This window comes from Rhinatrema bivittatum, chromosome 17 (genome assembly GCF_901001135.1).
Source record: "Rhinatrema bivittatum chromosome 17, aRhiBiv1.1, whole genome shotgun sequence".
NCBI lineage: Eukaryota > Metazoa > Chordata > Amphibia > Gymnophiona > Rhinatrematidae > Rhinatrema > Rhinatrema bivittatum.
Window position 1 is genome coordinate 45,300,702 of NC_042631.1, and position 13,885 is coordinate 45,314,586.

Sequence of the window (13,885 nt, forward strand, 5' to 3'; positions counted from 1 at the left end):
GATTCCACCGCACTCCTTCCCCCAAGTGATGGCACCTTCTGTTATTTTACTGTCAGTCCGATCTCTGCCACCTTTCAAGAGCAGCAACAGAAGCGGAGCTCACTTTTCTCAACCGTCCCTTTGTGCTAGCAAACGTGCATTTTAAATACAAATGTGATTTTCTATAATCCCTTCCCTTATTAGTGAGAGGGGAGGAAATGAGGGCTAGAGTGCAGGACTCCTGATAAAAAAAAAAAAAAAGCCTAGGACATGAGTTCTATTCCCAGCTCTGCCGCTGTCTTGCCACAACCCTGGACAAGTAACTTTTCTCTCCTCACAGAGAACGCATGAGTACGTGCATGCAAAGAAGTCTGCAGAGAAAACTATCCTTTGGCCTTTATGAGAAGGCTTTTCAAAAACATATGCCAATGGAAAATTTAGTAACATAGTGAAGGACGGCAGATAAAAACAAATGGTCCAGCCAGTCTGCCCAGCAAGTTGCTTATGGGAGTAACTGCAGGTTACACCCATGACTTCAATTACGTGGGTAGCTGCTCCATGCCTTCTGTTAAGCAGCAGTTACTCCCATGCAGCAATGTTACCTTTGGGTTTACAGTTTGAGTTACCCCAATCCTTCACTTCTTTCCTCTAGACGCTAGTGATCCTCTGTGCTTATCCCATGCCTTTTGAATTCCATCACCGTTCCCGTCTTCACCACCTCTTCCAGGAGGGCAGTCCATCCATCCACCACCCTCTCTGTGAAGAAACATGTCCTGACAATGTTCCCTTGGCGCTTCATATCATGACGCCTCGCGCTACATCTTTCTTTCCATCAGAAAAGGCTGGATTTTGTTTCAAAACTCTCATCACTCTTCTCTCCTCCGGGATTTACATATTTAGGTTCTTCAGTCTCCTCTCATAAGTTTTCTGGTGCAGAGTCCTCATTAAATAATATAATTCACATTTTAATTTCTCATTTTTATTTGCCACAAATAAGATTGTCTCCTCTCCATATCATTTTAATGTTTCCCATCTCAGGCATAGTTCCAGATATTCTGCATTATTATTTATAACAAACTCTTTACATTTGCTACTTGGATATTCACAAAATTGAGAGTCATGATATAAATAAGTTGCAATCTCCAATTAAAATACAAAGAGATAATCTGAGACAGTTCAGTCCTGATCCATATTGATCTTACTCCAGTTTTTGCCTGGGTATCATATTCCAAAAGCTTATATGAAGATAATATATAGTCAGCTCTGGACTGAGATTTCACTGTGGACAAGTAGGATAAGCTCAACTGCAAAAGCGGGCAACTTCATCTGACAGTGCTGAAATGGAAAAGCTCTCAAGAGCACCAGAAAGGTTTCAGAGTACGTGTGGACCCTTCCTGCGCAGCGACCCGCCATGTGAGTCTCATTAGTCTTTTTCTTTCTGATTTTGTGAATGGACATGAAATTGCTGTCTCTCATATTTTTCCAGCCACTCATCAGTTTTTCCCCTTTATTCTTTTTTTCTATTGCTATTCTTATTTTTAATGTCTTCAAAAAAAATTAATTAGATAGTAATTCCATTTTCTGTTGTAGCATTGCCCAAAATCCCTTTTGTCAAAATTGGAGTTTGACATCACTTCGGTAATTTTCAAAATGGCAGATTTGAAACCAGGCTTGAAGGGATCTCTTAAATGCATTAATATGTAGTCTTTGACTGACTTCCATGAATGTTGTGTCAGATGTCTTGGGCCCTCTCATGACATGCCAAATTCTGTCATATGTTCCCCAGGACTAGAATATCCAGGAGTTTCGTGACTTTTTAGAATCACCTTAATTCTCTTCTTCAGGAAAAAGGAGAAAGTCTACATCTGCAAAGGGACCTTTGCCCAAAGTAAGGACACAGCATCCTCTCATGTGTAAAGTCATGAATTTGCATAGTCTTGCTGAAAATGCCATTAAAGAGTAAAGAGAGAAGCAAGTCATGCTTTTTGGTGTCAAATGGTACCAGCATGGAGAGAGAAGTTAGTCTCTAACTTTGGGGCCAAGGATTACTAGTACAGTAAAAGATGGGAAGCCCATAGCACATGGTATAGAAATATTGGTACAGGAGTTGATGCCATCCACGGAGTCCCTCTTTGGTGCAAACATAAGCTGATGCCATCGACAAGCAAAGGAGTAGGTGCCTCAGTGGTGCAAACATTTTTATGGCGCCAATGTTTTTTCTTCAGCACCAAGCAGTCTGAAAAGACTCATTACCCAAATGACAAGAGATTTTGCCTCTGAAAATGCCAGTTCTGATGGTTCCTCTATGGCAATTCCTCCTATTTCAGTGGATTAGCAATCTTTTCTGAAAAAGATTGGGAAGACATTGTAAATAATTATTTTACCAATGTGTCCAAGTTTGTCAATGATCGACAAATCTTGAATCTGTTTCAATTTGGTTTTTATTCGTACCCTGAGCATCGAAATTCTTTTGTTGTCACTCTTTGATGTCATCAAGAGGGGCCTTGATGGTGGCTGGAGTTATGTGCTTGTAATTCTTGATATCAGCATTTGACACGGTCGACCACAGATCCCCCTGTATTGCTCAAGGAGGCAGGTTCTTATCCTACCTGTTTGGAGAAACCATTGGCAAGGACTGGCAACACCAACTCAGACTGTAGACAGGTATCCCACGGGATTCAGCCCTATCGGTGCTTTTATTTAATATTATTTAATGCCAGTATGTAAATTATTGGCAGACTTTGTGAGGAATTTCGCCTATATGCTGATGATTTACAATGTTATAGTTCTTCATGGTCCAAACATATATAGTAACAAAGTAATGATGGCAGAAAAAGACCAAAATGGTCTATCTAGTCTGCCCAGCAAGCTTCCCAAGGCAGTCACTGCTGCTCCGTGCAGGTTAACCCCCATGTTTCTCTAAGGGTAGTAAATGCCCCTCCGTGTCGGTTACGATTAAATGCCCCTCCGTGTCGGTTAAAGATTAACCCATGTTAATATTATCCATAATTACTTGTCAGAGTTCGCATCATCTCATAACTCCACTATAAAAGTCTTAATCATCCCCCACCTACTCCAGACCAGGACTGCTCTCAGTCTGGGTCTTTAAGTTACATATTTTGTAAAGATCCATTGTAAATGCATTTCTATTAATTGTTATACTCTCTTCTTCTTCTTCTTCCCACTCTCCCAGTTGTATAATTCCTTGTTCATTGTAACTGTATTTTCTGCACCAGTTAGTTGTTCCAGTTCTATGTTTTAATGCACAAACTGTTCAATGTAAACCGGTTTGATGTGACCCCTGGTCGTGAAAGCCGGTATAGAAAATAGCTAAATAAATAAATAAATAAATTTATTCCCATCCTCTAGCCTTTTAGGGATCCACAGTGTTTATCCCATGCCCCTTTGAAATCCTTCACAATTTTAGTCTTCACCACTTCCTTCGGAAGGGCATTCCAGGCATCCACCACCCTCTCCGTGAAGAAATACTTCCCGACATTGGTTCTGAGTCATCTTCCCTGGAGTTTCAAATTGTGACCCCTAGTTCTAAGGAAAAGGTTTGTTGTTGACCATGGATCATTAAAACCTATCAAGTATGCTCGTTGACTCTCTCTATCCTTGTTCCTAGTTCATGTAATATCGTTAACTCTCTCTATCCTCGTTCATTGTAATTTCCTTTCTCAGTTAATTGTGAACCGACATGATGTGTCCTACGAATGCCGGGTATATAAAAATTGTTAAATAAATAAATAAATAAATAAATAAATAAAGTATCTGAAAGTCTGTATCATATCACCCCTGCTCTTCCTCTCCTCCAGGGTATACATATTTAAGTTCTTCAATCTCTCCTCATAAGTCATTTGATGGAGACCACCCACTATTTTGGTCACCCTTCTCTGGACCGCCTCCATCCTGTCTCTGTCCCTTCGGAGATATGGTCTCCAGAACTGAACACAGTACTCCAGGTGAGGCCTTACCAAGGACCTGTACAAAGGGATTATCACTTCCCTTTTCTTTCTAGATATTCCTCTCTCTATGCATCCTAGCATTCTTCTGGCTTTGGCTACCGCCATGTCACACTGCTTTGTCAACTTCAGGTCGTTAGACACTATCACCCCAAGGTCTCTCTTCTGCTTCGTGCACATCAGCCCTTCACCCCCCAACATATATAGTTCTTTCGGATTACCACACCCCAGATGCATGACTCTGCATTTCTTGGCATTGAACCTAGTGCCAGGCTGGGAGCTGGAATTGAGTGCAGGTATAGACAGGACATGATGCTAAACTGGAGCTGAGTGCAGGTGCAAGCAGGACTCGATAGTGAACTGGAACTGGGTGCAGGTACAAACAGGACTGGACTAGACAGAGACAAGGCTGGACTAGACTCAAGTCAGGACTGCACTGAAAAGAGAACATAGAGGCCCAAAGGCAGCATTACAGGAGGCCCCAGAGGGCACTAGGCAAAGTAAGGCCTGAGTAGGTTACAGAGCAAGGCCAAATGAGACTGAAGGCCTGGAGGCTGCAAGGTAAGGTAAGGCCTAGATAGAGTACAAGACAGAGAGCAAGAAGCTCGTAGGCTACAGGGAAGGGTAAGGCATGGTTTAGACAGGCCACAAGGCAAGCAGCAAGGCCCATAGGCCACAAGGCAATGCAAGGAGCAAGAAGGCCCAAAGGCCACAAGGCATAGAGTAAAGAGACAGCGGCCAGGTCAGAGAGCCAAGGATGACTCCATGAAACAGCATCTAGGTTCTGGCAAGGTAGGGTTAAATGGAGCTGGAGTTTCAATGTAGTGCAGGCAGCAAGGTGGAGCTTTTAAAAGACTGGAAGTGAAGCTTGCTGAGGGACTCACTGGTGGAAAAGGAGGCTGCACTATGGGCTGAGTCAGGTGGCCAGTGAGTAGGTGGCTCGGGTGACTTGGGAACAGAGCTCACTGGAGGATCTCTGCAGGTGGGGAGGTGTCACAGTAGTCCAAATCAGGATACGATGGGCGTGCGCATCAGATGAAATCGTAACACCAGTATGGCAAGTCTTATGTTCTTATGAGTCATCATCTGCCCCTGGGAATCATTGCTTGCATTTAGGAATCAGTAGTATTTGTACCCAGGATTACGTTCTCGCTAGGGAACCACTGTGTGCCCTGGGATCATCACTCAAGTGAGATCCCCAGGATCACTGTCATACCAGGGAATTGGCCTACCCAGAACTACTTGGTAGATATATCATAAATAACAGGACAAGTCTAGGAGGATACTGGCAGATTGTCTTATCCCAGGTATTCTTAGTACTGTACACTGGTGAGAAAAAACTGTAAACAGTGTGGTTTTTGCCATATCAGAATTACTCCCATGGATATTTGTGCCTTAGTTGAGAAAAAAAATCAAATCAACTGGAATTATTATAAGATAGAAGTGACCCGAATACAGTAAGACTCTAGGGTCATCCTCCAAATTCAATTTTTATTGACATGAAATAGGTAATGTGTCTGCTCTCACCAAGCTGCAATACAGCTGCCAAGATCTGTATTGCAAAAACTGAAAAAAAAATCATATTTTCAACCCAGTGGATTAAGAAAGCCATTATAGAGGTGAGGGACTTATTAATTGGATATAAATTTGCTCAGCATCTGACTTTTTAGCATACCAAGCTGGATAAAACTTCATTAAAACTTTTTTTTTGCAAGTTAAGCCAGTACTCTTATATTTGAAATTAGTTTATCGACAGCAGAATAAAAATAGCTGTGTTCAGTTTTATTCCTGAAGCAAAATATGTTACGAGTCTTTGAAAGTTTTTTGCTTAGTGCCTCTCTCTATGATCTGTGCAAATAAACTAGGAGAGCTCTGTGCTGTTCACCCTTTCAACCTAATGGCAGGCCGGGTCTGATACAACATGCACATAGACAACTGAAAATGAGAGCAGGCTTTTGAAGTGAGGGGCAGTGATGTAAGGGAAGGCACAAATGCTTTATTTTCCCTAAAATTGAATGAATAAAGTAGGTTAGGACTGAAAGGGAAGGAAAACAAAGAGTTAGGTGAATTTGGGAAAAAGAGTCAATTAAGGTGATTCTTTGAGGAAAGCAGAGAGTCCTGCTCTCTAGAGCAACATTTATATGGATTAAGGGGAAATGTTTCGTAAGAGATAGGGGATAGTGTTATGATATAGTGGTACACACCAGTCCTAGATATTCTCATGTTTTAGAAACACATGCATGGCAGGAAACTGTCATTTCCCTATCAGCTTTCCAATAAACCTTAAGGAAGAGGGAGCAGAGAGTAGCTTGGAGGGGAAGCATGGATATTCCTTAAAAGTATTGTCTTGGGAAGGGAGTGCAGTGTTGTGTGTGCTGATCCCTCACTTTCTGAGGCATTGTAGAGTGGCTGACTATTTCAGCTTTGGGAATATTAGTCTGGTTTTTCTGTGCAAAGGCTGCTGCCTTCTGAGCTGTGCAAAAAGCTTCACTACAAGAACAAACTAGTACATCTAGATTTTCATCCTCTGAAACATGTCTCCTTTCTTGATATTATTTTGGTTATAGGCTTTAATTTGAAATTTTTTTGGCTGCTTAATGACAGCCACTTTTCATCCACTTTTAAAAACAGAATCTTTGTTTTTAAATATGGGGAAAAGTGACAAAAACTGAATGTTTGTCGGATTTTGTGGTCTATTCAATGTCACATCCAATCTCTTTACATAAATATGTGAATGTTACCATATCTTGTCTGCAAGAAGGTCTCATGGAGATCAGCACTTCAGCACCAATTTATATAAAATTCACACTGGTGGGATAGGTAAGTAAGAGGAGCCAACAAAAGCATCAAACACAACTATCATGTAACTATGAACTAAAAATTAGGGATCCATTTTTAGCCACTAGCCACCGTGCAAAATTAGGCAGATAAAGTACCTAAAATATTTAAAGGTTGGTATTTAGATGAATAAGTTCACAAGGTATCCAGCTAAATGGTGCAGAATACAGAGATCAAGATCAATAAGCAGGGGATCAGAATAAGGGCCAGCTCTGATTTAGTGGAAAACTCAAAGGAATAGGAAGAAACTGCCGGGTCAAATAAAATGAGGCTGGGGGCTCATACTATATGTAGCTTTTCTTTTTATGGGTAGCAGTCTCCTCCTGTTTCTTTGGGCCTCCAACTCAATTGGAATTAGAAGTGGGTTATGGTGCCCTGAGCCTTCAATTGTAACTATCTCGGGCTTGCTCCGTTCTAGAACCCCTCATTGCAGCTGCAGACCCCGAGTTTTGTCACTAGGTGTCACTGCCGTGTAATGGCTGAAACTCCCTCCCTCTCAGGGAAAAGGGTTTTTGTTTGGACTTCTGACTAAATTATGTAAAACTGTTTGCTGGTCCTGTTTCAGCTCAAGGACTGCAGGGACTGTAGATCCGCCACCTCGCCTTCCTTGCATTGCTGTCTCCCTCTCCTCAGCAACAGTGAGGAGAGAATTGATTTTCAATTACTGTCCTAGAATCAGACATTTCATTCTGGAAGGGTTCTTTGTTGTCTTTATCTATCTTCCTTAACCCTCCTGGTCTCCTTGCCTGGACATATTCATTCCTTTGAAAGTTCCTGTAAACTGTCTGGTTAGGAGCTGCTCTGAATCCCTGATTACTGCAGAGCTGAGCTCCTGTACATTAACATGATGCAAGATGACCTCTCACTGGCCAATAATTAGAAGGGATGAATCCTCCAAATGCTGCTCCATGCCAACAGGAATGGTCCCTACTGTTCTCCTCCTCCTGAAGAAAGGAGCACACTGCCAGCCAGTGACAGATTTGGGCCTTTGCTGCCCCTATGCACTGTTGCTGTCATGCTGCCCCCTTCTCTCTGATGGGCCCCTCTGATTTTCCCCTATCTTCCAACTTCCAAAACTTCAAAACCCCTCTAAGTCTCCCAATGGATCTTTGATTTCTCAGCCTCACAGACTTCTGATTCAGTTCCCACGCCACCCCATTTCTGACCCGCACCTCCTGCTGCCCTCTGCTGTCATTAGAGGGCCAGGAGCACAAGGACGGCATCAGCCTGTGATTCCATGCTCACAGGCACCACAGCTTGCCAGCCCCATGGGCTTCTGTGCAGGAGGTGGGGCCTTGCAAGCAGGACCATTGATGTCCTCAGTCCCTGCACTCACTGCCTTCTGGTGACAGCAAAGCCAGAGCTCTTAGGTTTGCACAAGAGGTGGCCATTGGGAACAAAAGGATCATGGTATGGGCAGGAGTAGGGTTAGGAATTGAATTAGCTTGGAAGTTTAATGGTGGGGGGGTGGGGATTGGACAGAACTGGAGGTTGGCAAGGTGGCAGAAATATTGACCTCCTAAAAATATTGCTACCATAGGAACAGACTTAATGGGCCTGTGCAAAAATCGAGGCCACCTGCCAACCCACAAATGCAAACCTAGGGTATCATGTCTGGCTGTAAACAATGTCATGTCCAAGGCAGAAGACCAATCTTTTCTGGAAGGCTTTTATAAGTGCATGTTTATTGCTGAATTTCCTCACAGGATGTATGGAGCACTTCAAGGGCTAGTAGGTCCAGGGTAAATATGTACTCATCTCCAATGCGGCAGCTAAAGCCCAGCTCTTACACCTCTATTATGCTGCTACACATGGGGCTAGTATTACAGGATGCTGAGCTCCCTAAAACATTCTGACTCCCAACCTCCAGCGAAAGAATGCAGGACCGGATGAGATTCACACTATCAACTGAGCAGTATGCTGCTCTCCCCCACTCATTAACATATGTCCCTACTGTACCATACAATCCTGTCATGATGCTACTATGCATGCTGTCAAGGTTCACCAAGGTCGCTCATTAAGAAAAATGGTCCCAGTTCTTACAACATGTATTAGCACCTGGTTCTGCAGGAGACTCTGGTTTGAGTCTGCTGTCCTATGGGACCACTAGGCCATGGGTATCCGATGCAGAGGATACACTTGCAGGCCGATTCAGAACAGATCATGGGAGAACAGGTGCTGCGTGTTGAGTGCCCGCTCTCCCAACGTGCGCCCAACCACCTTCTCCTGGGCGTGCGATCCTATGTTTAAATGATGGATCGTGCCAAAAGGAGGCGCTAGGGACGATTACGCGCCCCTAGCGCCTCCTTGACCCTGGAGAGGTGGCTCTCTCAGCGGGTTCAGGAAACCGACGCTCAATTTTATGAGCGTTGGTTTTCCAAACCCGCTGACAGCGATTGGTTAGGAAAACTGACGACTGGCCGGCATTTTTTTTTTTTTTTACATTTTTGGTTCCTCCGGCTTAATATCGCTAGGATATTAAGTCGGAGGATGTACAGAAAAGCACACTTTACAGAACTGGCCCGTTGGAGGATGTACAGAATTGGCTCATAGGTTAGGGAAGGGAGATAGGAAGGTAAGACATTTGCTGCTAGTGTAGAGACCCTGTTGGTGAATGAATGGCTCTTAGGCTATATCTCAGGGAAGGTGTTCCCCATCTCTTGACCTGCCAGGGTTCCTGTGTTGCCTGGGCATGCTGTCTGCAGAAAAGGATATAAGAAGGAGAGGAAAATTAAAATGAAAAAAACCCTACTTCTCAGTGTTCTCACACCCCATTCCTCTCATGATTTAACAAGCCAGGGATATTGTAGTAAGGAGTCACTGTAAGTGGTGACACTATATCCATGGGACTCTATAAGCCAAGGATGTTATAAAGAGACATTTTATATAACGGTCTATCCAAAGGCGTTATAATGAGGTGCCACTCTATATACTGACTTAAAATAGTGATCCTGTAAACCTGGGAAGTTACAGCAAGCTCATACTGTGCACAGACAAATAAAGGATTTTATCTAGATTTAAAAAATATTCAGACACAATAGTCGATATTATACACATATTGATCAGTTTCAAATTAGACTTTGTTTATACTCAGATGTCAGAATAACCCAATTAGTGAATCAGCAGGTCTGACAGTATCAATAGCAGGCTGCCCAGCCACATTCTCCACAGTATATCACTGCCGATGTGAGCCTAGAGAGACAGTGCAGTCTCTCGCTCCACCCTCCCCACTGACGGGCACTGAATACAGAACCCCCACTTCCCCAGCCACCCACCCCAGGCCGTTCAGCGCAGAGACAGCTGAGATCTGCAGGGGGCCAAGAATGCCACAGTATAACAAACTGGAGAGAGCATGCATGCTAAGGCCAGCCCACATCATTACCCACTAAATCCCACCTCTCTCCTTAATGAGAAAGCCGCACAGATGATAGAGAGAAAGTAGCAAAAAAAAAAAAAAAAAAAAAAGCTATCCATGTGTCAGGTGTAGAGCACTAACTGCTTCCGTTAGACCGGTGTCTGTGGTGTTAGATAAATACAGCTAGGACTTCCCAGCCAGGAATCTGGTTTAGAGCTGCCTGGGCCCTGAAAGGTTGTGCAGGAAGACAGTGTAAGCAGGTTCAAGCAAGGACTGGAGAAATGAATGGAAGATATGATTGATTCAGCTAAACCATGCCAGTTCAGAGCTGGACCACTCTGTACAAGTCCTGTTTCTTTTACACATAGGCTAAGCAACTTCTGCCCTGCTGGGCTGGATGGACCTTTATGGAGCAGAAACAGTCTCTATTTTATGCACCTGTATAGCACCGTGCATGTCTGGTAGCTGTATAGAAAAGATAAGTAGTCGTAATAATAGGTATAACAGTTCTCATAGACATACAACCGAGGCAGAGATTTCAGGCATATTAGGGAAGAGCTCCTTTACAGGGATACCTAATGGGCAGTCAAAGAGCCACCATGAAAGTAGCTGTGATGTGAAATGGGTCGCAGCTATATAGGAACGCTATGGGACAAAACAGACAGAACTGAAGGCCACACCAGATGGGTTAAATGGGCAAAAGAATAGAGAAGAACTGAAACTGCCCAGGAATGTGGTATGGGACTGCTGATGAGGAGATTGACAATTCAGAAGAGATCAGGCTGGGATAGAGTTGCAACCTGGCTCCATGTCAAGAGGAACAGGCCAAGCCAGTCCTGGTTTTACTCTATTGCATGCAGAGACTTGTAGATCAGATTGTTCCATTGATTTTCCTGCATTCACCAGGATAAAACCAAGACTGGCTTAGCCTGTTCCTCAGGATATGGAGCCAGGTAGCAGCCCTACTAGAAACTACTGTAGAAGAACAGGATCCCGATCCACATTCAGCCCAGTGGAAAGAAAGGAAATACAGAAAAGCTTCTCTTTTTTCATTCATGGCAGGAATGGTGAGAGCCTGGGAATTAGGGACTCCCTGTGCCATAGTGCTTTCAGGACATGCCCTCAGGGAGAGAGAGTAGGGAACACATTACTTATTTCTGCTTTATCCTCTAAGGCAAATGAAGTGCACAGCAGCACTAACGCACCCAGGGCTTAAAAAGTTGCAAACAGCAGTGGTAATCAACCTGAGCCGTGATTTTTACAGCCTGGTACGCAAGCCCAAAAGAAAAGTCCTCATCACCCGCAGGAAGACCCATGCCCTGTCCCATCCTCTGCCAGCTGCTTCCCCCTAACTCATGGCTGCTCAGAGCAGATGAGATTCTCTCCCTGCCAGCCCGCCGCACGCCCTGGCTCCATCCCTTCAGTGATGTCACAATCCAGCGCACAGCGAGGACACTGAAAACTCCTGAATGAGACGGACAGTGCAGAGGTGCAAGATTAGCTTGATTAAAAAAGTGAGAGTTTCTGCTGGGTGCCCACAGCATTTAACCATCAGCTAGCAAGGAAAAGGACTCCGGAAGATGGCCAGGAAAAGCTGGGACAATGCTTGTGCTGGCTTGGAGGTAGCGGGGGGCGGGGACTCCCCAGGACAGAGGCTGTGTGTTCCGTCATCAGCCCTGCAAGTTTCTAGGCTGGCAGCAAACACGCGGCTGCAGCACGCTATAACCCAAGGTGTCTCATAAAAGGTGCCTACAATATTTGTTATCTGGATGCTGGAAGCCAATACAGCTGGGAAAATACCTGGAGGAGAGTGGGGGGTCCCTTCGCATGATCAACTAGCTGGGAACAATTTCAAGCACTTAAGGTATAGCAGCTGGAGCCATTCTGGTTCTTACACTCAGCTTAATTTGGCAAACCTGAAGCTTTTGTTTTTTTACCTGCTTAAGGCAGGCTTCTTACATCTTCAAGTGTCGATAAATAAGTTCATAGTAAAAGCTAAAAGGCTCAAAGCACTATGCAATGGGAGAGTAAAAATATTTCCTGGAAACTACGCTGAGATTTCACATCAATGCTGGGGTTTGGTTTTTTTTTAAACCACCTCCCGTCCTATCACCACCTACTCCTTCTCGGATATGTTGACTTGGTAGTCAGAAGCTTGGAGTGACGTGAAATCAAGGGGCATGGAGCTGGGCAGCCCGTGCCACTCTGAGCACTTGCCCTCTTTTAAAGACCTTTGGTAGATTCAGCCACTCCCCCCCCTACCCCCTTCCAGCCAGGTGTCTGCTCAGCTGAATGGAGCATCTCTCTCAGCACTGCAGGATGGCAGAGGCTGCTAAGTAAGCAATACTCAGATACAGCATGCAAACAAAAATCTCGTTTCTGCAAGGGAGAACTAAAGAGAAACCGTCTAAAGCGGGCAAGGGATGGAGGAAGAAATGCAGAGAAACCCAATGTAAAATTCTGCACAATTGCCTTCAGCTTGCCTATGTTTAATTTTGCCTGAGCAGCTCCGTTCTGCTTGTAATTATCTGTACTAACGGGGAGACGAAAGTCGTCCCCCCCCCCCAGTCCTAGCAGGACCCTGCAATTGTGTGCACCCCACTAAGATTCTCCAAGAAGGTTTAATAAGACTTGGCCTGGAAACACGTGCGGGCAGCGGGGGCAGGGAGAAAGTTATCATCGTTCTCTCTCCCAGCCCCCACCCCCCCTCACACACACATACAATTACACTGCACGTTAGCCGGACAGATACACTGCACGTTACATCTCACGCGCTTCCCCGGTGAGAGAAGAACTCCAGCCTCCTGCTGCACATCCAGACTCAATGCATGCAAAGTTTACGAACAAGAGATCCGAGCAAACCATTTCCAGCAACGCTGAGTAAAAAAAAAAAAAAAAAATGCAGCCGACGGGAGAAAGGAAAGCAAGTGTGCAGCGAGTACTTACCCAGAAGAGCAGGTTGAAGATAAACATGAGGTATTTGATGCACTGAAGGCAGTTCTGAGCCATGCTGCACCTCTTCAGCTCTAGGAGAAAGATAAAGGAGAGATCCAGGTAAAAGACCACGTATTTGTTGCCCTTGGGGGACGTGTACTTGGCCTTGGTGGCTTTGGGGCCTGGGTTGGTGTGGAATCCAAAAAAGGAGTTGCTGGCGGCTCCGAACTGGCCGCCGTACATGCTGCTATAGCGGCGGAAGGCACCCCCGCCATGAGGGAAGGAGTAATCCTTACTGTCCAGGGACGGGCTCCGGTGGTACGTGGACTCGTCTGTGCTGGAGCGGCGCATGATGCCAGGCGCTTACAAGTTTTTTCTGAACTTACTTAGGGCTCCCTATTCCTTCTTACCACCTGCCCCGTCGGCTGCCATGCTAGGAAGAGTTAGGCAGGCTGCTGACAGACCCGGCAAGTTCCTAGGTGCTTTTGTGTACGTGATCTGTGCAAAGAGTTACTGAGCAATACTCCCCCACACAGCAGAAATCCCCAGCTCTGGCAACATCGTTTTCTCTTTCACCTGCCTCACTTCCAAAAAGAACTGCTAAAAAAAAACCAGGAAAGAATTGAAAAGAGAAGTGCAGTCTGTCCTTTCCTTAAGATGCCATCTGATGCCTGTCCCGGTGCATGCTGAGAAGAAAGGAAGCTGCAAGGCTTCACAGGCTCGCTGAAAAAGGGGAAAGAGAATGAAATCGGTCCACGGAAGCAGTATCCACGGTGAGAGGCTCTGCTGCCAGCGTTGCTGAGCTGGATGGTCC

The 13,885-nt window shown here is 44.8% G+C and overlaps 1 protein-coding gene across 1 annotated transcript in view; it reads right to left on the reverse strand.

Moving 5' to 3' along the window:
• Positions 1-13,596, reverse strand: part of TSPAN4 (tetraspanin 4) — a 597,345-nt gene extending 583,749 nt beyond the window's left edge. The window contains 1 exon segment of the mRNA XM_029582420.1: positions 13,084-13,596. Within this exon segment, the coding sequence (XP_029438280.1) occupies positions 13,084-13,422 (339 nt within the window). The 5' untranslated portion in view covers positions 13,423-13,596.
• Positions 13,597-13,885: the final 289 nt, after the last annotated feature.